The sequence below is a fragment of the Rhinolophus ferrumequinum genome, chromosome 3 (assembly GCF_004115265.2).
Source record: "Rhinolophus ferrumequinum isolate MPI-CBG mRhiFer1 chromosome 3, mRhiFer1_v1.p, whole genome shotgun sequence".
NCBI classification, from domain to species: domain Eukaryota; kingdom Metazoa; phylum Chordata; class Mammalia; order Chiroptera; family Rhinolophidae; genus Rhinolophus; species Rhinolophus ferrumequinum.
In genome coordinates this window covers 16,287,541-16,315,016 of record NC_046286.1, presented here as the reverse complement: position 1 = coordinate 16,315,016, position 27,476 = coordinate 16,287,541, and the positions used below count along the sequence as shown (strand labels likewise).

At 34.3% G+C, this 27,476-nt stretch overlaps 1 protein-coding gene across 2 annotated transcripts in view; it reads right to left on the bottom strand.

Moving 5' to 3' along the window:
- CD2AP (CD2 associated protein) overlaps positions 1-27,476 on the bottom strand; it is a 109,771-nt gene that overhangs the window by 47,676 nt on the left and 34,619 nt on the right. For both annotated transcript variants that reach the window (XM_033100608.1, XM_033100615.1), the window contains 3 exons: positions 21,709-21,862; positions 14,882-14,982; positions 11,569-11,689 (listed from right to left, as the gene is read on the bottom strand). In XM_033100608.1, the coding sequence (XP_032956499.1) occupies positions 11,569-11,689; positions 14,882-14,982; positions 21,709-21,862 (376 nt within the window). The remainder of the gene's footprint in view (positions 1-11,568; positions 11,690-14,881; positions 14,983-21,708; positions 21,863-27,476) is intronic.

Below are 27,476 nucleotides of genomic sequence, written 5' to 3'. Positions count from 1 at the left end.
AACACAAAGCATTTAATGGAAGCAATCCAAGTTCGCTATTAAAGTGAATGTGGAAATAATGCAGAGTATCTTACACCAAGGTAAAACATGTAAACCAAGAACTTGGAACCTACTAAAATCACTGACATAAATTCTCCCTTTTTACTCTAGAGAAGAACATCTTTTACCATCACTCAAGAGGAGTTTTAAGATAATCCTGCATTTCCTAAGAAAATATGTGTGTGTGTGTGTGTGTTAAGTGGACATAAAATCTGAATTCCTTAGTTCCTAAAAACAATCTTTAGAAAGAGCATCCACCTGTAACAGTTAACTTATAGACTCACTACATACTACTGGTAAAAGCATCAAAGCCCCAGAACAGTCTTCTCTGCAGCTACTCACCAGAAGGAGGCTCAAGGTGAGTGCTAATACGGGGTTACAGACACCGAGGTAAATTGTGTACCCCTTGACTCCTGGAGACTAAGCTGCCGACCACCACACTGCTATCCACCACCCTTGGCACAAGCACCCTTCCACGAAAATCCTGTGCCTCACTGGCAATTGCGCTATCTTCTTTTGCAGAGCCTGAATCATCAAATGACACCTCAGCTGACTCCTCCTAAAAGAATTCTTTCTACCCATAAGAGACCAAAATTCCTGAAGAACAAATCCATCAGGTTTCTTAAACATTTTGTGCCATGTATTCATCCCTCTAGTAGCCCAGCAAAGCCCAGAGGGATGCATGGCTCAAAACAATTAACAACCTCTGTTGGGACCTTTTCAGTCTCCTCAGAATTCTGACCTCTCCACTGTGCACCTCCTTCTTAGCATCTCTCCTTTTCAATAGAAGAAATCAAAAGTCAAATCTCTCTCCCTCCGCTTCCCAGCACTAACTCTGATGTATCCCCGTTGGCACTAACCATGATACCTACAGTGTGAATCTCATTCCCTCCACCTTCTGGGCAAAACCCGGTTCTTCTCAATTTGTATCTTCAACTTCTCTCTACTTGTTCTTCACCATTAGCATTTAAAAGTAATCAAGGCCTTTTCCTTCTTCAGGGAAAAAAACAAAAATATTCTTGAACATATGTTGTCCTCAACTGCCACCCTGCTTTACACTTACCCCCACTGCCTCACCCCCCTTTCTCCTCAGGGCAGCTTCTCCCCGATCGCCTCTCCCGACTGCTCTTCTTCCGGTCATTACTGATCTCTTCATCCCTAAATCCAGGATTCCACTTTACTTCTCATCCTACTTAATCCTGCAGCACTATCCGACACTACTGCCCACGCCTTCCCTGAAAAACTCTCTTCCCTTGACTACCACACGCACACAGCTTTCCTCCTGGCTCTGTGCCTTCTGGGTCTTCTTTGTAGTTACTTGGCCCATACCATAAATGTTAACTACACAGGATTCAGTCACAGGCTCTCTTCTGTTTTCACCCCAGACATTCTCCTTGGGTAATTTCATAACTCCATGGTTTCTTGTACCACCTAAAACACCGTCAAAGCCCCAATTTTGAACATCCACCCAAATTTTTCTTGTAAGGTTTCAGACCCATATGTACAACTACCAAATATCTTCACTCAGATGCCCTTACACCCCTACAAGACTCAAACTCAACATATCCACACATGAATTCATCTTCTCCCAAGACTTATCCCTTCTCTACAAATGGCACCTCCATCTACACAGCTTGAGCCAAAAACCTGGCAGCCACTGACTTCTCTTTCTCAGTCATTCCTGACATCCCATCATCACAAGGTACAGTTCTTTACACCACCTATGTAGCTCCTATTCTACCCATGATTCTCCATTCCCATGATCATTCCTCTAGTTTAAGCTGATACTATTTCTTCCTTAATTTACAAAACAATCTCAACTGGTCTCGCTACCCCAGTCATACTCTTCTCCAACTCACTGTCAACACTACAACCAAACCAATTACCTAAAGAACAATCTGATCATCCCACTGCCCTTTCAGGCTTCTGTGATTTGATTAGCCTTTTTGTGCCTTCTTAACCCTGACCCAATAGTTTCTCCAGACTGAATACTCATCACATCCAACTATAAATTCTATAATCCCTCTCAATAGAATCTCTATCAGGATCTTAAAACTGCTATGCTCCTTCACCCTCTGCCACAAATCTGCCTAGGGACTTCCTACCCATTATTCTGGGGTCTCAACCTTTACCTTCCTCTGGGACTCACTCCCTCACAGCCTGCCAAATCTGGGTTAGCCTTCTTACATACATCTATACCGCCCTCCACTTCCGGTCACAAATATTTCTCATGTTGAGTTATAATCACTTGTTACTTTAATAGTCTTTTATTTCCCAAAGGACCAAAAGCTTCAATTATGTTTATGTTGTTCATTACTGTTTTCTCAGAATTTTGCACAATATGTTCAACAATAAGCACTCAATATACTGAATAAAAAAATATATGAATGTGGAATTAACTAAATCATATTTATATTTAGAATTTCCCTTCACTGGCTCTGAATTTCAGATTTGGGAATACACTGACTCCATGGGCAATGCCACCATACCCACGTATCGCTGCTCGTAACTCTCAAGGGCTAAAAGCACATGAAAGACAGTTCTATAGGCATGATTAAAAGACAATCGGTAATAGTAACAGCTAGAGTTTAACTGGTCAAACCAAGAACATCACCCCATATATTTCAGTTTATAGATTAAAAGAAGTATAAAGAGAAACTATGTACAATAATCAAATTGTGGTGGATATGGCATTCCAATACTGGAAGCAAAAAAAATAGTATTTTATAATGTACAATGGACTATAATTCTTCTAACAGTTACTAGAAACACACACTATTTTACTGATTAAAAAGACTGTCAAAATATCAATTATAGACAGAGAATGTTACACTTTGTCAGGACACAGAAAGAATGGACATCAATTCTTTAAGTCATAATGCGTAAGATCAACTCTCAAATTAAAATTTAAAGGATTATGTACTTTTATCACTAAAGTTCTAAAGTCTTTATAAAGCACTCATTTCCTGGCATTCAAATCAATATGTAAAAGCTTTCTGCCTAAAAATTAGAGTTAAAAAAAAAGGGGGAATTATAGTGCACTGAAACCACTGACTTACCACTCCGCAATCACAAAGCTCCACATTTAGAACGCACTGTTATTATAAAGGGGTTAAGCAAGCAAGGAAGTACATTTTTAACAGACATAATTCAGCAAGGTTACTAAAACTCAAATAAGGCTGAACAGTGCAAGAAAATGCCCGAAGTACTTATAAAAATAATGAACTACATACAAATTTAAATGTTTTTTTGTAGTGATCCCATGTGGACTTTAAATTTTTGACATATTTTAAGTGCTCAGTTTAAATGGCATCATAAAAATCATTCAACATAAGCTTCAATTAATACCAAGTGTTAATGTTAGAAATAAATATCAGAGGATCCAATACCTATGAAACATAAGTAATTCAGGGGACAGTTTGCTAAGTAATAAGTGTACCATTAAATTTAAGTCAGATGCTTTCAGTACTTATGTTTCTTCTCTCAGTTTTTACACATCCTCAAAATATAAGTTCTGACTTCAGAAATGATACCAAATGTTCTCAAATAGGTGTAACATAAAATAGTAAATCTATTTGTTATGACTCCTCTATTTATTCCAATCTCAGTGATTTTCTACCTTCAGTGGAATCAGCATCTACACTGAAGGCTGATTTCAGCAACTCAAGCCTACCCCAACTCCCAGTAATAAAAATTGCTCTGCTTAACACATTATCATGCCACTATTCAATTATGGTTACCTCCACATAAAAAACAAGGAAATTAAAGGGGAAAAAAGGGTAAAGGAGTAAAAATAAGATAACTGGTAGGAGAAGAACTAGTATCTACTATGCTTCAAAATTTGCCAAGTACTATGCCACATTCACTGAAAAATATCACCTGAAAAATGAGGGTATGCTTTATATGAGGTACCAATTCCAAAGAGACAGTAGACAGAAGGTGACCAAACAAAAGACAAGCTTTTAAAGGATTCAATTATTTGTTTCTTTAATTCACATAGAGTGGAGCCTTAGAAAAGTTCAGAACATTAAAAAGTCCAGTGCAAAGCTAGAGAAAATATACAGTGGAAGAATACTTAGAAATGGGAGGCAACTTAAAAATGGACGCTTGGACCATCCAGAAGGCTACTGGCCATTCATATTTAATAGCCATGAAGTTCATGTTCTTTACATTAGTTTTAAGCTAAAAATACATCTGAGCTCCTTTGACGAGTTAACAAACTATAAATAAGGTTTTCTTAAAAATGGATACATTATAATATATATGGTAGACAGTTTTCTTGTTCACAATTATTTGGTGCCACTCCTTGCAGGAAAATTATATATGCCCACCTGGGGCACTTGGGCATGGCCATGACTGTCCAATGCAATGTTAGTGGAAGTGACACGTATCAGTTTGGGGCAGAAGCTTTAAAAGCCATGCTCCTTTTTCCTGCCTCTGCAAGCATTCAAGCGTGTGTCAGAAAAGGAGCCTCTAAGCCTAAGCCCTAAGTGACTATGTTGTTGTTTTAAGCCACTACGATTTTCTGGTTGTTTTCACTGCAGCGTACCCTGAACAACATATTATGCTACCTTTTGTTTGAAGAGGGGAAAATGTGTACCTGCAAAAATAAACACTGTGAGGATAACGAGAAAGTACAAATCCTTTCTGATACAGAGCATAAGAGAAGACTAGTTGAATGGAGACAATTATTCTAACATACATCTTTTTAAGATGCGTATTAGATTTTGAACCAGGAGAATGTATTATCTAGCCATACATATGTGACATATATAGTGTGGGCTTAAAAACTATAAACCTCACGAGATATGTAAAATTTTATTGATGATTATTACATATAATTTTCATAGAGTGCATAGCTTTCATCTGCTTTTCAAAGGTGTTTATGCACCACGAAATAAGAAGAAACCAATACTCACGCTCTATATAATCAAGATGGTATAACCGATTAGGAATACAAGTCACCCACAAATACTGAATGATCAAACGTTTGATTTTGCTTTCGTAACACAGTGCTTTCAGATAGGTAAGCTAACCATAACTGATTCATCTACTCCCCCTAGAAATAACCAGTACCATTCCCTTGTGCCACAGGAAAGAGATGACATAATCAACTGATATGATGGAAGGCTACCTGTTCTATACATAAATTACGAAGTTTTATTTACACTATTCCCTCCCAAAATGCTGGAACTATAAAAAGTCATGTAAGTGACATGAGAGAAAGTATAAAACTCAAATAAAAATTAAGCAGATCATAATTTATTTTGGGGGTCTCTATACCCCATAGTGAGGAAACAAAGAGAAGTAAGGAATAGTCTTGCCTATAAATAGCTGACAGCCTACTGGACAGGAAAGATACATAACCATGTACAACAGGTATAGGTGCCACAGTAAAAGTCTGCATAGAACGATGAAATGAACTTCAACAAGTTGCCAGGCCACTCAATGGGGAAAGGACAGTCTCTTTAACAAATGCTGCTAGGATATCCACATGCAAAAGAGTCAAGTTGGACCCCTTCTTAAACCATATGCAAAAATGTACTCAAAATGGATTAACAACCTAAACATAAAACCCAAAATTATAAAATTCCTAGAAGAAAACAGGGGAAAAGCTTCGTAACCTTGGATATGGCAGTAATTTCTTAGATATGACACTAGAAGCACAGGCAACGAAAGAAAAAATAGACAATGAGACTACCTATATTAAACCTAAAAACTTTTCTTGATCAAAGGATACAATAAAAAGAATAGAAGACAATTCCTGCACATCATATACCTAATAAAGGATTAATGGCTATAAAGTATGTAAACAATATATATAATGAATTCCTACAACAAAAATAACCTGATTAAAAAACAAAGGATATGAAAAGCATTTCACCGAAGATGACATATAAATGGTCAACAAGCATACGAAAAGATGCTCAACATCACTAATTATTAGAGAAACGCAAACCAAAATCACATGACATTATCATCTCATACCCATCAGGATGGCTAATAAAAACCAAAAAAAAAAAAAAAAAAAAAAAAAAAAAAAAAAAAAAAAAAAACACAGAAAGTGTTGCTGAGGATGTGGAGAAATTAGAACCCTTTACACTGACATAACTGTAAAATCGTGCAATTGCTATGGAAAACGAAATGGCATTTCTTCAAGAAATTAAAAACAGAACTACCGTGTTTCCCCAAAAATAAGACCTAGCCGGACAATCAGCTCTAAAGCGTCTTTTGGAGCAAAAATTAATATAAGACCTGGTCTTCCTTTACTATAATATATTAATTTTTGCTCCAAAAGACGCATTATAGCTGACCGTCCGGCTATGTCTTATTTTCGGGGAAACACGGTACCATATAATCGAGCAAATCAACTTCTGGGTATATACCCAAACTGAAGGCAGAGTCTTGAAGAGATATCTGCACAGCCACGTTTTAGCAGCACTGTTCACAAGCTAACAGGTATAAGCAACTCAAACATTCATCAATGGATGAATGGCTAAACAAATGTAGTACATGCATACAATGAAATAATATTTAATCTGAAAAAAAACTGTCACATGCTACAACATGGACAAAATTTGAGGACATTATGCTAAGTGAAATCAGGCCGTCACAAAAAAGGCAAATATTATATGATTTCATTTATATGAGGTATCTAAAGTAGTCAAATTCATAGAAACAGCAAATAGCACCGTAGGATCGGGGGCAGAGAGGATAGAGGGTGGGGAAGAAAGGGGGAATGAGCAGTTGTTTAATAGGTACAGAGTTTTGATTTTGCAAAATGAAACAGTTCTGGAAATCTGTCGCACAACAGTGTGACTATACACAACACTACAGAACTTTATACTAAAAAACTGTTAACAGAAACAAAAAAAGAAAAAAAAAAGATTAACATGATACATTTTATGTGTTTTTTATAACAATTAACAATTTTCAAAACTAACAAAGTCTATACAGAGAAAACAAGGGGGAAAAAAACAATTTGAAGGTGGAAAAAAACAGGAGTTTAGAAAATAACATCCAAGCTAAGGTAGCTGCAGTCAGAGCTGAAGATTGTATTTCTAATGTTTCCTGGAACATTTCTGAGAAGAAGAAAATTTGTGAAGTTTTCAAAAAAGGTGGCAAACAACATATTCTGTTTATGTTGGAACTTAAGCTTCTGGACCGCAGAGGGGATTCTGTTCCCTCACAAAACCAACACAGCACTTAGCACAGAGAAGGCTCAAGAAATATCTACTTGATTAAACTGGCCTCTACTTCTTCCTAAGTTCATGTATTTTATTCTAAAAATTAGAGCACAGTTAAAACTATTCATCAAACTTTATACCTTCACTCTCTTATTATTACTGAATTGATTCCTAAAACCCTTACTTGAAAATTTGGCATTATTTATACTCAACTGGCAATTTTTCCTCAGTGTCTCATTCATTATTCCTAGCTCTCGTTACATACTGTTTAGTTCCTAGAACAAATTAACAATATTTTATGACTATGTAAAGTAACATATTTATCCATCACTTTCTAAAATTCCAAGGTCATTTCTACATCAACTTTTCAGAAATTGAATTCATGCTGTTTTTTCCATACTCATCACAACCTATGTACATGAAAAAGTACACTGTTGTTTCTAAGCATTAATTATTTCATGAACAAATATAAAAGCAAATATACACAGACAATATAAGTGTGGACTTGAAAGTATAAATTACTAAAACCTGTAAGAAAATTAAATTCCCTTAGAAGTAAAACAAACTCAATTACGCATTTCATTCATCTCTATGGCTGATGGGCTTAAAAATGAAATCAATGCAGACTAGAATGTACTGTGGTATTAAATTGGAATTTGCGGTACCAGTAGGAGTAGACAGGTAGATGAATTAATAGGTAAAGAGATGAGAGAGAGAGAGAGAGAGAGAGAGAGAGAGAGAGAGAGAGAGAGAGAGAGAGAGAGAGAGAATGAGAGAGAGAGAGAGAGAGAGAGAGAGAGAGAGAATGAGAGTGAGAGAGAGAGAGAACAAGTATCCCCCAGTATTATTCACTAAGAAGACCTAGAAGCAATATCACAACCAGAAGCAATGAAAACACTTGAACTAAGATCTCAACGTCTAACCACGCTCCTTCTCTAAAAGAAATCAAGGTTTCCTGGATAAGCATCTGACTCCAGGACTGCAGTGGGGAAAGTTCAAGATGAGCCTGGAACATCTTATATCACAAAGTAGTCTAAAAATGATGGAGATATGTCAGACGGGCACAGCAGTACAAACTGATCCATAATGACAAAAAGCAGTCTATGATGACCTGGGACCAGAAACAGAAAAAGAGATGGACTGCAAAGGGATCTGAGGAATATTTTGGGGGGAAATGTCTGTACATTTATTGTGGTAGTGATTTTCATGGATGTATACATCTGTCAAACTCATCAAACTGTGTATTTTAAATAGGCACAATTTATGTAAATTATAACTCCAATAAAGTAGATTTTTTTTCTAACAACTTCGTAAGTTTTTACTAGTTTAAGGGAGCTAGTTTTACTAGTTTAAGGGAAACTAGTTTAAGGGAGCTCTGACTAGCCAAATCTGGCAATATCAAAATAAATAATAATGACAGATTATCAATATAAATAATAACAGATTAATACCTATCGAATAAAATAAAACCCACTGGAGAATCCACACTGGTAAATAAACAAACTGGGAAGAAAGAAAAGTTGTTTAGAGAAAAATGTTAAGAACTAAACAGAGATGGAATGATGGAGTAACAAAATCATCATTTTGTAATTATCATAATAACTGATTCAGGCAAAATTTATCCATGGATGCTTAAATTGTTGGGTGAAAGTCTGATAAGGAATAGGATATTTACATAGTCTCAAAGTATCTCCCCACAAGACATTTATCAATTACAAGGAAAAAAACAGTAAACTCACAGCTTTAACCAAGTAATCAAATTTAATATCACCAATAAGAAACACATAGACAAAATGTGCATCCTGATAAAAATGCAGGGAGACATCATTCTGTAGTCCTGTCAGTAGAATATAACCTGAAACTAAGCATGAAAAAATCAGAAGAAAAATCCAAATTGGGATCCATTATACCAAATAACCAACCTAAACACTTCAAAAATGCCAAGGTCAAGAAAAACAGAGAAATGCTGGGGAACTATTCTAGATGAAAGAAACCCGAGAAATAAATGCCCTGCATCCTGTCGTCCAGAACAAAGAGAACAAAGTAGCTAGCTATATATAGCATATACTGGAACAATTAAAGAAATCTATATATTATGTGGAATAAATAAAATTGTCAACATTAAATGTCTTGATTTTGATAATTGTACTGTAGTTATATAAGAGACTGTCCTTGTCCTAGGGAAATATACACTGAATTACTAAAAGGTAAAAGCGAAAAATAGATATATAAATACAAAGTGAATGATAAATTAGCGAGTAGAACAAAATGTTAACAATTGGTCAATCCGGGTAAAGCGTATACAGAAGCTCTTTGTTTTATTTTTTGTAATTTTTCTCCAAATTAAAAAAAAATTTCTCAAAAAAATAACTACTGGAGTTTAAAGAATGGATTTATAAGGTGAGAAGTACTGCGTAAAAGTACATAAGAAAAGAGCTCAGAATCAGAAACTTTGAAGTCCAGGGTCTTCCAAGAAGACTATATGTAGAAATAATATATAAATTATAATTTCTCAGTCTTTCTCTGATATAAAAGAGGGGGTTGTACCACAATTTTTACATTTAGATGTTTGTGAGCTTGCTTTATCAGTTCTTGCCTTATTCTACCATTTCATTACTTGGTTTTCTCTAGGCTGAATACTTTCTTAAAAAGAAAAATAATAACCGCACAAGTCTTTTATATGCAAACAAACCATAATTATAAATGGGGATCAAAGTTTCAGAGAATTTTCTTAATAGGGTCTAACATGGTAGAACTAAAAACACGTCACATAAACTTGAGGGATAAACTCAACGATTTCTAGATACCTTTTGTCAACTATGTTTAATATTATATCATCTAGTAAATGTAAAATTGAGTTTATTTTCTCTAAAAAAAATTACCATTAAGTACACTGAGGCTTATAAACCCATTTTCTACACATAACCTTATGTTTTCCCACTTAACTTCTAATATTGAAAGTATTCACAAAGAAGAAGCAAAAGAAACTAATAGTTCTACTATGTTGCAATCTACTATGTTGCAAGCATTATGCTTAAAAACTATCTTGTCATTCACATAAGAACACTTTAAGGTATAAATTATTCCCATTTTGCAAACAAAGAAACTACGGTTAAGCAAAGATCACTAAGACATAGTCCCAGCTGTCATAGGAGCCATCTAAAGGTAGATTAAAAACTAGAAGTGTACCGCTGGAATGATATATAGCTGCTATGGTCTGAATGCTTGTGTTCCCCCAAAATTCAAATGTTGAAATCCTAACTCCCTAGGTGATGGTACTAGGAGGCAGGGCTTTTGAGAAGTGATTAGGTCATAAGGGCACAGCCCAGGAGTGGGCCTTACAAAAGAGGTTCCAGAGAGCTCCCGTGCCCCTTCCACCACGTGAGAACACAGTGAGAAGTCACCAGCTACGCACTGAGAACTTGACCATGCTGGTGCCTTGATCTTGGACTTCCCAGCCTCCAAAATTGTGAGAAATAAAGTTCTGTTGTTCATAAACTATCCAATATATGGTATTTTGTTATAGAAGCCCAAAGGGACCAAAACAATAGTCTTCATATTTTGACATTATACTGGCAACGAAAAAAAACAGTAATACTGGTAAACCTTAAGGTTGTGTGTCTATCCATCAATAGCTATGAATCTATCTAATCATTATAAAACTTCCAAATAATACGAGTTAATGAAAGCATGAATGCCTGAATATTCTCACTACTATTTTTTCATAAAGAGCTATTTATCACTGCATTACCATTTATAAATTTAATTTCTTAAAAAAAAAAATTTCCTAAATCCCACAGCAATTTTTAAAAGTAAAAATATTTAAATCTAGCTTTGGGACAAAATTTTCTCAATCCTACTTTTGAATGGTAAGCAAATTGAAGATGAATTTGTGGGCGAATCTCTAAATGACAGAGATCATAAAATTATTAAATGACATTCTGACTGCACAGAGAAAACAAAATCTATTATGTGAATATGGAAAAAAACAAAGGGAAGATTTTTTTAATTTCTAAAAAATCTAAAGTAGATAGGACATTTGTAAACTCTGATCAAAATTGTATGTTAAGTGTATCTTAAGTGGGAAGAAATTAAATAACATAAGTAGTAGCATTTCATAATCAGAGTACTAACAGCTACAGCAGACATCAGAGAAAAAAACATCTTAAATTATTTGCCTAGATATTTAGTTCGTTTTAAGTCCGTCATAGTTGCTTTTTTAAAAAGTAGATAAACTGACGCTCACAGTTCAAAAATAAGAACAGTTTCCAAAAATACAAAAAAAACACTGAATCATATATAAGGTTTATTTATATCTAATCAAATTTTTTTAAATAATCACCTGAATCCTCCTGGGCTTCATGAGTTTCACCATCATCTGTTACTTCTAATTCTTTCACAAAATTTGAGGGAAACAGTCCCAACTTGTTGTTCAGGGTTCCACTCCACCAGCCTTCTTCTACCTGAAAGAGTTCACAACTCAAAAATAAAAACTTCTCTTAAATGAAAATCTTCCCTCTATGGGGAAATTAAGCTACAGAAATGAATGAGCACAAAGTTAATGATCCAAAATAATCCCTTTAAATCTATAAGAAAACACAAAGGGAAAAAAATATATATTTAAATAGATTAAATCTAAGTGGATTAATCATACGGGATTAGTTATACATCAACAGCACTCTGCAACATTTACAATGAGAACTTGTAATCAATTGTAATTCATCAATAATTTTCATGAAAATATCCCATAACCAAGAATAATGCACTAACAACAAAAAGGAGACAGCACTCTTCCAGAATGTCACTCTTTTAAACACTACTGAGCCTCAGTTTGTAATTATGACATATATTATCTAAGTATTTGTAAATTTATTTGGAATAAGTTTGATGAATATAAGAATAACTTTCTAAAGGGCACGTAAAATTACTAAGCCTTTTACTTGAACAGTGAGTCTTAACCCAGATATGAAAAAGAATCACTTATTTTTAAAAATCCAGATGCCAGGCTCTACCAAATACTCCCCCAACCCCAACCAGAAGTATCCTCAGAAACCAAACTCTTTAGAAAAAGATTTACATTTACTAATAACAAGGTTACCAAATTTTCATGAAGGTACTTAATAATATTTAATAACTGTCTTAAAATATATCATTTCTACTAAGGAGGCTAAGAGGTATTAAAGGGTAAAACAATTTTTTAAAGAGCAAACTATTCATTGTCGAAAATCACTCTACACATGCAACATCATAGCTGGAAAAAGCTATTTTTTTCTGTTTAAAATACTTAAAAAAACTTTTTTCACCTCATCATAATGACAAACTTGAGTAAGTTATTCATCCAACAGGCACTCATTATGCACAAGCCCTAATGTTAATTGCTAGGGAAAGATTCAAATATTAATATGAGAAATTTGTGTCTCTGAATAAAACAATCTAAATAAAAAAACAAACAATAAGCAGATAATTACAACACAAGAGGTATTACAACTCAAGTATGAACAAACTGCTCTAGGAGCCTAAAGGAAGGGCTTAGAAGAGCTTAAAAGAATCCAAAAAGCCTCCTCTATAAAGGAAAATCACCAAAGAGCTGGATATTAAAGGCTGAGGAAGAATTTTCCAGGTACAAAGCATGTGAAAAATATGGTGACATAAAAAATAAGAAACTTAATTCATGATATATACAGAGGGAGCCAAAAAAAAGTATATACATTTTAAGAAAGGGAAAAACTGTATTAAAATTGTAATAATATAAACCGATAACAAAAGATGAATACAAGTCACGTATATACATTTTTTTGGCACCCCCGGTATGTAGCTGAACTATGTATGAGGTGGCTAGAAAACAAGCTGTTTGAGAGAAAAATGGAAGGTCGTAAGTGCGAAAAGTTCAGAATTTTTAGCAGACTTGAGGAGGCACCAAAGGCTTGTGAGTTCTTCAAACTAGACGTGGTGGAGACTATGTAGACCAAACTGGAACAAGCACAACAGAGAGAAACATCAGGGAACTATCATCTACCCCTGGAACCCCAAACTGGCAGGAATTGGCTATTGGGGTAAATAACCCTATAATCCCTATTAATTAAGTAATTCTTAAGAGGCAGGGTAGTAGTAGGGAGGTAAAGAATGCTGACTCAAAAACAGACTGCGGATTCTGGCTCCTCTGTATGCCAGGCATGTGAACCTGGGCAAAGATGGGCAAAACCAGATCTCCTGAACCACATGCTCATCTACAGTGTCATCTTGACACTCCTGCCATCACGAAATGGTAATCTTTGAGCCCACCCCCTTCAATCTGCGGGCTTATGACTTTCTTGTGACCAACAAAATGTGGTGAAAGTGACACTATCACTTCTAAGGCTAGATTATAAAAGGCTACCTCCATGTTCGCTAAAATGCTTCCACTTAAGAGACCTGAACTGCCCTGTAATAAACCTGACTATCCTGAGGACCACCCCACCCCTAACAATAAGAAGCCAAGCCCAATGGAGAAAGTACATAATGGCTCTCCATAGGCGATCCGAATTTTCAAGTCTTCTAAGCACTAGACAGGTCAGTGAAGGAGCCTTCCTTCCCGTGATTCCACCAGCACCCAACCTTGAAACTTTCCAGCTGAGGCCCCCAGATATTACAGAAGGAGACAAGTCATCCCTGCTGTACTCTATCTGAATTCTTGAGCCACACACACATCAACCTAATAAAACAGTTCTTTGCCAGCAGGTTTGGGACAGCATGTTATGCATCAACAGTCATTGGAACAGCCAATCACTTATCTTCTGTGATTCAATCTCTTCATATGAAAAATTGGCATAAAAATTCCTATCTCTGGGTCGTTTAGAAATTTAAAGAAAATAATAAATGTAAAATACTTGGCATAGTTTTTCAGACATAATACAGGCTCAATAAACATTATTATTATTGCCACCTGGTAGAAATAAAACAATCACTTTTCATATAAGCACACTGGAATTTAATATAAACATAAGTGACAAATTACATTACATGATGTTATGACACCAAATCAATCCCTGTGACAATACATGATACCAAAATATATACTCCGAAAATGAGATCTTCAGCTGACAAATAAACCTTTAACATTCCTTTAATGGTAAAAGCGGAGATATGAAAAGTATTAATATTTTTTACATGTTTTTAAATCTCATTCTAAGATATTAAAATGTGGGAAAAGCATTTTTGGTTAATATTTGAATGTAATTCAAAAGCTGCAAAGCTTTTTAAAGATTCTGTTTTTGTATTTCTTTGCTATGTAAAAAGTAAAATTCCTTCTATTTTACTGCACTGTGCCTAAAGTGATTTCAGAATCAAGTGAAAGGATTAGTTAAATCCTTAGCTACTGAGATTACATTTATTTTTATCTTAAGAAAGTTTTTTTCTTCCTAAAGACAACAGACACAAATACAATACACAAAATATTAAGTATAGCAAGGTAAGTTAAAATTTATTTCTACAGATTAAGACAACCTGACATTAATTCTTGCAAGATCCATTTTAAAGTCTATATCCTAAAATTTTCATAAAAAATAAAATGTGCAAAAAATATTTTAACAAAAAAATTAATATTCTTACAAAGCATTCTTCTAATACCCAGAGCATCAATTCTAATTGCTGCTTTATCTCTAACATGTTGCCCTTACCTCTTCACTAATGTCAATAATGTCTCCCACTTTCAGCTCCAGTTCATCCTCATTTTGTGGAATGTACTCAAAGAGAACTTTACACTGACGCTTCTTGGTCTCTAAAGGAAGGATCATAAAAAATTAGGTTGAGAAAGATCATTAAAACAAACAATAACACCTTTACACCTTGCCCCCACACCACAATCTACAAATCCCCAAATAAATTAAAACCAACTACAAATAAGATATAAGGCTTCAGGCAATGAAATCTATACAGCAAGTCCCACTAATTACACAGAGGTAAAATATCCACTGTCAATTTTGAGACTAGAAATAGACAATAAAAGACACTGTTGGCACAACAAATTTATCACAGACAATTCCTCCAAGCCAGTAATTTTTAAGACTACATCCTAATCAAAGTCTGAGAATCCTTAAAATGCACTAATTTAAGAGTTATCTGTTAAAAAAGAGGCAAAATGCACAATTCTAAAATGTATTTTATCTTCTTTTATAGTTCTATTTTTGATAGATAAACTCACATAGGTGAAGATAAAAATAATTTATTTTATCCTTTCAAACGAGCTTCATTTATTTAGACAAGTATGATCATTTATAACCATCCAGGCTTGTGGTCCTCAACTTCTTTCAAACTCTAAGAATTGAGAACTCAGACTCACTACCATCTTTAAAAGTGAAACATTAAAGCAGCTATGGATAGATGACCAGGTATGGTTGGTTAAAGGATTACCTCTTGCTACTTAAAGAAACCAAGAGAAGGCTGAGACTCGGAAGGGCAACAGTGTAAGAATTAATTAGGAAAATCATCAGGAGTACAGACGTGTTATTAGAGACCCAGGCTAAGATCATCCCCAATTGCATTCCCAATTGCTAAGTACAGATGAGAAAGTTAGACAATGTAGAAGGCTGATGTAAAAAAAACATTAATTCATCTCAAATATGACGTTGGAGGAATGCTGTAATGGATACCCCAGACGACCAAAGATGAACAAGTGGGTCCTAGAGCAAATTAAGCCTGAAACATCACTGGAGGCAAAAATGAAAATCTAAAGCTCTCTCACTTCAGGCACATCATTAGGAAGGAAGTTACTTCAGCTCTGACATTCTATGGATCTAAGCAATTACCAGAACAAAAAGATTAAATCCAATGGAACCTTCAAAACATAAAAAAATGCATATTACATGCAACCAACACCCTGACAGTGGTGCAAAGCAGACATGACAATAAAGTGGATAAAAGAATCTATAATCTCCAAATAAAATTACAACCCAGTAATAGTTCCCTGCTTCCTAAAGGAATAATTATATCTGATTTTTCAAATGTTTTACAATAAAAGGAACCAAAGAAAAGTAACACTGACCATACTTTTATAATTAACCTAGAGTTGACAACAAATATTTTCAAATGTCACTTTTCATCGTCTCAGAGTAAATTTTCGAGTAATAATTTAAGAGTAATGGTTTTATGCATACTGCAAGGAAACTTCTCATCTCTTACACTAGGTATAGTCCCTAAATATAGTTGAAGTCACCTTGAGAAAATGTGTTCATAAATATGTTCTTTGTAGTTAATAGAAGTTCATAAACGGGGGGAGGATTGTCTATATTATTGAAAAGAAACTTTTACTTTGCTCAGAGCACACTTCAAAGAGAATATTTTATTTCTGATAATCTTAGGCCTTTAGAAAATACAGCTAGGCTTTTAATGAATGTCAATAACTTTTAAAATGATTTAAAGTGAATAAAGTATTAATTAGACCCCTGCCTCCAAGCATATCAATTAACTTCAAGCAACGTGGTTATATTTCAACCCAAAGCCGTTTTTGCCCCTAACACCAAGCATAATTTTCCACTGAGTAGTTTTTTTCCAAAGTAGTTTGCAAAATTATTTGCAAAGGAATTTTTCAAAGAAAAGAGCCAACTGGATAAAAACATCTAAACAACTCTTGTTATTACCACGAAATGTGAACCACTTATTTTTTTTTATTTTTTTCACATGATGCCATATTTAAATATGGTTCACTCCTAAGTTGAGACGACTGCCTATACTGAAATCTCATCTATTAATTGGCAGCACAATTAAAGGAATGTTGAGATTTTTCACATTTCAAATGTCATAGATCCATACACATTGGTCAACAAAGATTTCCTTAATTTCTACAATGTATCAGAACCTCTGCGAAGGACACACACAAAACAATAAAACAATATGTGCAATAGTAGAGTTGTCAATAAAAGGATGTGTGAAAATTAAATCGTTTTAAAAAATAACCACAACTAGTAGTTTCTTATGACAGGTAACCTCGATACAGCGTTTCAGAACTACAAACAAATTAGTATCAGGAAAGATTTTTTATATCACTATTTTATAAGCAAAGCGATTAACAAGGAAGAAAAGGAGGTGGTACAGAGGCAAAGACGTATTTCATGTCTTTTATGTAGCAGTATTATGTAAGTCTTTCACAAACATCTCCCACACAACAGATGATAAAAACTTATCATTTTACCAATTAGAAAAGAGGAAGTCAGAAGTTAAATAATCTGTCCAAGATCACAGAGCTAAAAAGAGAGGCAAAACTAGAATTATACCCACTTCTGACTCATTAGCCTTTTATCTTTCCAATATATCATCATGCTGCTTCCGCTACAGATTATAGTGCTTTACCAGAGCTCTTGTAGTCTAGTCATGTTGGATCCTTGTTCCCTCAAAATACCACTTACTTGCTTATCTCCCTTGGTCTTCCAAAGGTAGCAATTCTACGTGGCATGGCGTACTCCCCAATCTTCACGTGACGGGGATGTGCTAAAGGAACGCTTAACTACACCTTGCTTGACAACCTCGGTATAAAACCGCCCCTTCACTGGAATCATCACTGCGCATTACGTGTCTCTAATATGGTTCTAAATAGTATAAAACACTATAAGAATAATTACAAACATTTATCAAGCACTTCTTGTATTATTTACTTACCCTCTAAAACCCTCTGTGGTAATGATTACTGTCATCCCTGTTTCATAGTAACTGGATGTTTTCCCATTAGACTGTGAGTTGAATCATCTATACCCAGCTTTATTTGGGGGAGTTGCTGGCCCACGCTAATGCTGTTCTCATGGCCTTCTCACCCACATGCATTAAGGCATTCAGCACATAAACGTTGAAATTTTTCAAGAAGTCTTTTTAGAAATGTTTTGTATTTTTAAAAAACACAACCAAATTGTGAGACATTTCACTCAGTAGTTACTTTCCTTAATATTTCTACTAAAAGAGAAAATCCTAAATTTTCAAATGTTAGGTCATCAATAATGGTATTTCATGGTTCTAAAAAAACAGAACTAAATATTCAGATCAAACAGAGCTCTTAAATTATGGAACCATTTCTCACTAAAGATTACTGCTTTCAATCTTTCCATCAAATGTAAAATGAAGAGCATACCACACTCAGAAATGGGAAATTGAGTGCTGAATTTTCAGAGATAGCAACAAACGGATTCCTGATCCATTTTTGGTTCCATTTGGTTCTGGAAAGTATAGCTTCAGGTTTTATTGCAGCATTTAAATGTTTCTAATATCAAAAACTTTTTTTATCCATTTCCTCCTCTAGCAAACAAAGAAAATCATCAAACATTAAGAAACACAGTGATTGAGCCATTTGCTATATGGCTGCATCTTTATTATTTCTTACCCTCACCAATAAAAAAATCATAATACTTAGGCTATTAAATCAAAGATTCAGGCTGCTCAAGATGCCAGCCATATTGCTGAGACATACCATTTGGTTAAAGCAATCAAAATACTAGAAAATATCATTATCACTATCATGAAGAAAAACCTCATGTGAGTAGAAATGCAGTATCCTGCCTATAATGTACTTTCAACTGATTCAGTTGAAAAAAAAATGTATTTGTGTATGGATATAGAGATAGCCAATGTGACAAAATGTTAACAGCAAACTTAGGTGCAGGGTATATACCATGTTCACTGCACAAGTACTCTTTCAACTTTTCTGTAAGATTTTGAAATTTTCAAAACAAAATAGAAAGTTAGAACGCCCTACCTTATTCGAGAGGCTGTACTGGGGAAAAGTCCTTTGACTGAATCTTTTTCCTCGTATGAGTCAGAAGAGCTTAATGTCAAAGATCACAGCCTGAACTAATGCGCCCTTTTTTCTTTTTTTTTTTTGAGAGCTGTAAAGATGTATTGTCAAAGACCATGTTTTGGTGTTGTTTAGAGTTTTCATTATTTTGTTCAGTGCTAACTCAATCAAGGGGCACACTATTTGCTACCAACTGTTTTCTAGGAATGATACACTGTTGATTGGCGTTCTAGTCAACTAATTTTTCATTTAGCGATATCATTTCTTTGGGGACACCTACTAGAGATCTATCAGCATCAACTTCAATGTATCTTTTACATTCAAAATAATTATTAACTAGATGAAAAAATCACTTTTGCAGCATTAATTTCCACTAATAATACAAAGTTACAAGCACTGATGTCTTTCCTCACACATGCCAAGAGTAGATTCACATCTGGCATCCATTTTTTCAAATATAGTTAAATATCTACTAATATTCCACACTGACTGTTTATATAGAGTTGTGAAGTGAAAGATGTCAACTCTTGACTCTCTAAGTAAAGTACTCTACACCATTATCTTTGTGCCTGATTTTACAAGGGTCTTAGCAGTAACGGGAGACTTGTACGTGTTTTTGCTATGAGAACTGTAAATTTGTTCTCTTCTATAACTTTAGCAACTTATAATAATCAACTTTGTCCTGAATAATGTAATTGACATTATTCTATACTTGCTCTAGAAAATACAAGTTTGTTTTACCAAAGAAGTTATCATGCTAACTTAACACAAAAATTGTAATGGCTCCATGACTAGATTTCACAAAAAAGCCAACATTTTTTTGGCTTTGGAAGCTACAGAAAGATAGCTAACAAGTACAGTTTGAACTACTTTTGAAGAACTGGTCTATTTTGTGTACTAAGGATATGATGCAAACTAACAGTAACCAAAAAAAAAAGTCAGATTTAAGGAAACATAGGCTCGCTTTTCCTGGAAAAGCAACATGAAAGCAAAAACAACCTGCATCCTGTTTTAAATGTTAGCTAGCAACAAATGACAAATTTAGTCCTTGTAGCACATACACTTAAAAACAAGTTATAGAGGATCCTTAGGAAAAATCCCAAGCCTCTTGGCACCAACCACATAATAGTTTTTGTTTCTTACAAGAAAAGGAATTATGACACGTGTTCTTGAGGAAGGTAAAATTGAGCGTGTTCTAAAATGCAATCTGCTCCCATATATCTTGTACTTCTTTCTACATGTTCAATGTTTAATACTTTTTTATAAGTCGTTCCCAAAATAATAGAAGATATTAATAACCTCGAAGGCTTTACTTAAGAAGAAGCTTGTCTCTCTATAGGTCAAGGAAGCTAAAGAAAGTGTTAAGTGGATTTTCCAATATGCAGAGATTATAAATAGCCCTTCCAAGGGCCTAAAAATTCTCCTTGTGCACAAAAACTATTCAGAGCTCCACTTGACCTGTAGGATGTGGACATATTCTCTGTTATCTATTTCCCCATCTCCAAATAAGTAGAATTTCAGAGTCCAGGACAATTAGAACTCCTAACTAAAACTGTCCACCTTCAGCCAGTGGGCTGAAAGCAATATGGGTAACATCTGAATATTGTTTGTATGTTGCATTTACTGGGAAATAAAGAAGACGCAGAACCCTTTAATCAGTCTGTCTCCATATCATGAGATGTTTCATTTTCATGAAAATCTGGTTTTATTTTATGAAAATAAACAAAGGGTTTATATAACCCAAAAGTAGACGTTTCTCCAAACTTCAGACAGTAGCATAAAAAGTTAACAGGTTGAAATACAAGGAGACGATAAAATCCACACTTTTTCCTTACATTTGTGAAATGTATGTAAACAAAATGTCTTTACTATAGAGCATGAGGTACCCCAAGGGCTTTAAAGACCACAACATCAAAGACCCTGAACTAAAATGAATATGGTTCAACAATCATTTACTACCTATTACATGAAAGCAAACACAGTAATCAGTATTCAGTCTCTCAAGGGGCTTCAGGTTTTACTGTGTTAAAATGCAATCTGCTCCCATATGTCTTGTACTTCTTTCTACATGTTCAATGTTTAATACTTTTTTGTTAGTCGTTCCCAAAATAATAAGCTCTTTGAGGACAGCAATATTACCTATCTATTTTACCACCTTCTCACCGCCAGCAAAATAAAACCCAAGAGTTTGAATGATCTAAGATAATAAGATAATAAGATAGACTCTAACTCGTGTGTGATTTCAAGAATGGTGCTCTCCCCGCCTATGCCAAACTGCTCTCCTCACATATTAACAGAGTACCAAATACTCAAATGGCACTCTTTTGGGCCAACCACCTTGGAAAACTGAATCTATGTGTTCAGATGTCTAACCACTAAAGAAATGTACTATAAAATTTCTTGTGCTTAAGGATGAATGGACATTTAAGCATCTCATTAAATAAACAGCATTAAAATGAATTTAAGGCCAAGTGTTAACTATTTGGCAGAGCCTGTAACACCAAGAAGAAAACTAAGCCCCGTATTGTAATTTATAATTCCCACCGATAGCTGTCTGTAGCTCGTGCTGATTATCTCATGAAGAATGACTACATGGGCCAGTAACTGGTAACATGAGAATAAGGAGGAGGTTTCTGCAGTGGCTGCAAGAGTTGAGCTAATTTTTCTTAATATAATGTATGAACAGCTACATTTTGACTTAATTAAATAAGAAATGAGTTATTTACATACTCTTCTTAATGTTTTTAGTTTGTGGATGTGGCTGAATTCCTCCAGCTGGAAGTCCATAGGTGCTTATTCGTTGTACAAGACTTGCTACATTCCCATGCCTTTCCCGTTTGATGGGCAAATTGTCATCCTTGGATTCTGTCTCTCTCTTAATTTCCTATAAGAGAAAATCAGTAACTAAGCAAATTAAGTTATACTTTATTAAATTCTCAAATACAAAATATCAAAACACAGGTACAGTGATTATTATAGAAAACATGACAACAACAGTTTTCAACCTTTTTCTCTGCCCACACAAATCTAAAGAATGCAACACATTTGGTAACAATGACTCATAAGTTTGTCTTGTCAGAATTGGAGATAATAGGGTAAAGAAAGGGAGACTGACATACCACCTGCAACCCAACACACAAAGACACCCTGAGATACATAAACAAACAATAATTCTAAGTCAGGGGTGGACAAACTTCTTCTATAAAGGGCCAGATAGTAAAATATTTTAGGATTTGCAGGCCGTACCAACTCTTGAAACAATAAACTCTGCCACCTGTAGTGCAAAAGCAAACATATACTTAACTAAATGAACATACTGCACCTACAAAATTTTATTTATGGACAATAAAATTGCAGTTTCATGTAATTTCCACATGTCATTTTAAATATTGTTCTTTTGATTTTTTTCCAACCACTTACAAAATTCCTAGCTAGCATTCTCAGCTCATGGACATTACAAAAACAGGAGGCATCAGATTTGGCCCGGGGCCACAGTTTGATAAACTCTGTTCTAAGTCGTAGGTCTAACAAAAGACATGCGAACCTTCATGAAAAGTATGAAATTTTATGGGAAGACATAAAGGAAATAAAAGGAAAGTGATGCCACATTGGATGATTCTAAAAACTCAGTATCACAAAGCTATCAATTCTCCCAAAAATCAATGTAGTAATGCAATGCAATTCCAAAACTGTATCACAGATTTGGGAGAGGAATTGAATAAACAGGTTCTAAATTTGTATAGAAGAACAAAAGGCCAAGAACAGCCAAAATACTTCAGGAAAAGAAAATGAAGGTTTTTTGGGGTTTTTTTTAACCAAGATACAAAGAAAAACTATGTGACACTATAAATTAGACAGTGTGGTATTGGCATAAAAACAGACATACTAAATGAAGCAAACAGAAAGCCCATAAACAGACAAACTTGATTTATAACAGACAAAAAAGTGAGGGAAAAAATGAATTTTAAAATACATGGTGCTTGTAAAACTAATGTTCCATGTTTAGAGGATAGGGAATGAAACTGGATTCCTACCATATTTAATATTAAAATCAACAATTTCTGTTCATTAAAAGTAACCATGAAAAAAATGCAAATCAATAACCAGAAGATATTAATATTTTTCACATACAAAGGTAACAAAGAATTTGTACCTCCAGGTGTTTGTGTCTACCACAATATTAACCAGTTGTTACTCTCTAACTGGTAGGATTTCAGATGATTGACTTCTTTATACTGTTCAAAAACGTTTAATGCTTGCTTTTTTTTTTGTTTTTTTAACAATGTATATCATTTTCAATCAGAAAAGAAACTTTTTAATCTTTGGGAAAACTGTAAAGAATTGTGAAAAGTTATTAAATTATAAATCATAGAAGACAAAATATTTTACAATATACACTGCTTGCTTCATTTTTATTGGTAATGCACGCAAGGAAAAATACTTCAACTTGCTATTAATACATGACATCTCAACATCTGAAAACCTCAGTTTTCAAACTGTGCAAAGTATTTTTCAAACTAATAAAAACATAAAATCTATATAAAGACTGATTTTTACAACCTCAACACGCCAGAGCTGATTCTCTCATGAGCTATCTACGTTTTAAAAAACTAAAAGTATATCTCTGAGAGCTATCGCTGCTTTCTAGTACAAAAGACCAAGAACTTGGCTTGACATTCAAATCTTGTTCCTCTAGGAAAGTAACTCCAATTTAACCAAATGTGAGTAAGAGTACAGGTTCAGGAGACAGATGACCTGGGTACAAATCTTTGTCCTATCCTGTTCACTAACTATATAACTTTGGATATTTATGTTATCTTTTAATAAAAATTAACTATGGGAGAAAGTATGGTATCTTCATTCAAACAAACTTTCTCATTTCTAAAAAAAAGAAATTAATTTACCACATATAGCTCAAGATACAGAAACATTTTAATGACCTTCAATATTCTCTGAAACATCATCCCATCCATGAATATTAGATATAATACATCTTCTGAGGACCGAAGATATAAAAGGGGAGAAGCAAATTAAAATATATGTATACAGTCTACCCTGAATGGGGAAAACTCAGGTTTATGGCCTTACAAACACGTAGTGCGACTCAGATGTTATCACAAGCGCCAAGTGACCTCAAGGCTCTCAACGAATTTACAAATAAGGTTTGCACCAGCCTCCTCTTCCTCTAGAAACTCTTCCTGCTACATTTTACCACCACCTGCACCTGCATCTCTCTTACTCTCGCTCTCACCAACCTATTTTCTATTTCCTGGACACAGAACTACTTTCGCTATCATCTTCACAGCCAATTTTATATATTGAGCTAGTATCTCTGAAATGTTAGTAAGGCTTCCAATGTTTCCTCCTTCTTCTGCCCTTTATTTCTTTTAATCTAATTGGCCAGTAAGTAAAATACATATTAACACTGTAGCATCTATTTTCTACCAACTTCACTTCCTGACTTTGAAAATGACTCCACAAGATCCAGTTAAAAAAAATAAAAAAGTCCTCCCTTAGAGTATCATGGCTTCACAAAGCAAACTCAGAAAAACTCTGAATCTCATTCCACAAATGAGGGAAACCTCCTACATAAGTAATGTCAATACAAAATTGGCCAAGAAAAAATACAAACTGGATAATTTCTACACAAATAAGAATGTGCTATATTGATTGGCGATATTTCTTAGATAAGGGGTAGGAAGCAGCAAATTAAAGGAAGATGAAAAATATAAGCAAATGAGGGAGCTAAAAAGATTGAAGAGAATCTAGTTATTCCTCATCTATTAAGGTCATCAAAGATACTTAACTATGATTGCACTAACCAAAAACAAATAACTTAAAAGAGGAGCAACAAAATTCACAGATGATTCCTTCATGTTACAATACATATAAACAACAATTTGGTTATCTGGTCATGGCCAGTGCATGAATATGATCTGAAAATAGACATCAATAACTTCTATATCATAGAATCAAAGGTCACAAAGAATAAAAACAAGATTAAAGGGCAAGCTTCTTTATTACTTCTTAAATGAAAGAAACAGGTTATCTCATCACCCAGTTCCTAAACAGTTACAGACCTACTTATGCTAATTAAAATCCAAGGAATATACTGAATTTCTTAAAATTCTACATCCACAATTTCTAAAAAGTGTTACATACATAGGACTACAACCTCCAACTTTACAGAAGCTTAAATCAGAAGATATGGAAACATACTACTAAAGAATAAGGAAAATAAACAAGATTAAATGTTTATTTGGTACACATCCACTGTTTTAGCTTTGACTGGGTCAACATTAGACCCACATTTTAAAAATTACATTTCCAACCTAACAAAATGGTTAACCCCATTCCTAAAGTTTTTGTTTTGTGGAATACAAGTGACAGTATATAAGGAATGATCCAGAAGGAACTACCTATAAGTCATCAGATTCTCCTTTTCATTATCATTAAACTGGCCACACACACACACACAAATACCTTAAGTACAAAGTAAAATGACCAACAAGGAAAAATCTCCTTAATATAAAATCAACATGTAACTTCTGTGTGCTATTGTATCAACATCATCAAGAAAGACAACAAAAGATGCAACATAGGAGGACTATTTTGAAAGTTGCTAAACTCATTCTCTCCTCCACCCCCAAATAAGCTATTATCCACATAACTGCTGCCTCTCGAGTTTGGACAAAGGGCCCCCTATGTCAACTGTCCCTCCCCCATTTGTAAAAGGGAAAAGTAGAAAAAGGGGAGGAGGGAGTTATGTACATATTTTGGCATCCTACTCCTTTCCCTTTCCCATGACAAGAATGTTTCATGACAGCCAAGTGAAAGAGTGGGGAAAAAAACGCTAAAGAATTCTTACCTATTAATATATTCTTTCAGACATTCCACACTGATTGAAATGAACTGAAAATACCCCAATAATTTATAATGGTCACATTTTTCACGCTAATTTTATTAATTTAAAAAACGTTATTGGTGCTTTCAGTCCTAGGATGAAGGGGTTTTAGGATAAGAACTGAAGGGAAGGAAGGTAGTGTATCTAGGACTCAGAAGACACCCAGCCCTACATAGAGGTCCTTCTCTCCAAGTTGCTTGGACTTTTGTGGCCACAGATGACAATAGCAAACAGACAATGAGAGCTGATCTGCTGAAAAGCAAAACCGGGGAGACACCCCAGAAGCCCAGGTTCTGGCACTCAAGCTTCCTGCTTTAAATTATTACCATAACTTGAAATAGCTTAGCAGAAATAACATTAACTCTTTAAGGGGAAAAAATTAAAATTTCATCTTCCAGGTTAAGTCCCTGGTAAACATTAACATGATTTATATAATAATGTCTCAACTTTAAATTCATGGTGTTAAAAATAGGATATAAAAGGGGATGAGGATACAAATAATTCAGTCTAAAAGATTTTCTATAGAAAACAGTCTATAAGATAGCTACCAAATTCCTAAGAGTCGAAGGAGGTTGAGGAAGAGTTATAAGAAATGTATTTTTCACAACAGATCCTTCTACACTGCTTGAATTTTGTTTCAACATGTATTACTTCAGTGATTTTTTTTTTAAATAAAAAATTTGGTATGCCCACAAATAACAGTGCTGTTAAGTCAAGTTGTTCTAGGGCATTAAGAGAAAGATCTTAATTGTGCGAGCACACATTACTAAATCTAAATCCTTACACATCTTTTCTTGCATTATCTGTATACTATTTCTCTAACTCAGTGAATACAGTCTATGTAGGATTCACAATATAATAAAAAATAACCAACGTCACAAAACAAATTGCTCCTAATCAGTGTGTCAAGTATCGTTAATGTTTTACAGTATGTATCATAAAATGTACTATAATGAATCATAAATAATTATACAACTTGGACATTTCATCTGCTGTTTTTATTTTAATTCCCAATAAGCAAGTGAAGTTGTCTTCCATTTAGTATTCTGGTATCTACAGAGTTGTTTTCTTTTATGTTTCCAATTAATGAAAGTAAATCAAACACCAAATTTTCTTCTCCTGATATAAAGCTAGCTTCCTAAACTGTTCTATTAAAGCCACCAATACACCTCCTAATACTTGAAAACATCACTGCGTTTGTGATCTAAGTGAACTAACAATCTTCATAAAATAAGGGATTCAAAAATAAAGGTCACATAAAATCATATTATCATTTCTTTCATTCAAATAATAATTCTTCTTAAGGAAACAGTGCAATACCAACAGATTTAAAATCTAAATCAACATTCTTCTAGAAAAAGAATGTTATATTTTAAAAAATCATTGAGACCCTTCCAAAGTAGTACATCAGATCATCTTATTCCCCATATTGCTACTTAATGTTTTAAAAGTAACTTTAAAAAAAGATTTTAAATACATTTGAAGATCTAATATCTACTTAACCATTTAACCTATGGAATCTAGAAATAAAATGACACATTTTAAAGTACAAGATTATTTGTCAAACTGACTAAAAATGTTTTTTTAAACAAGC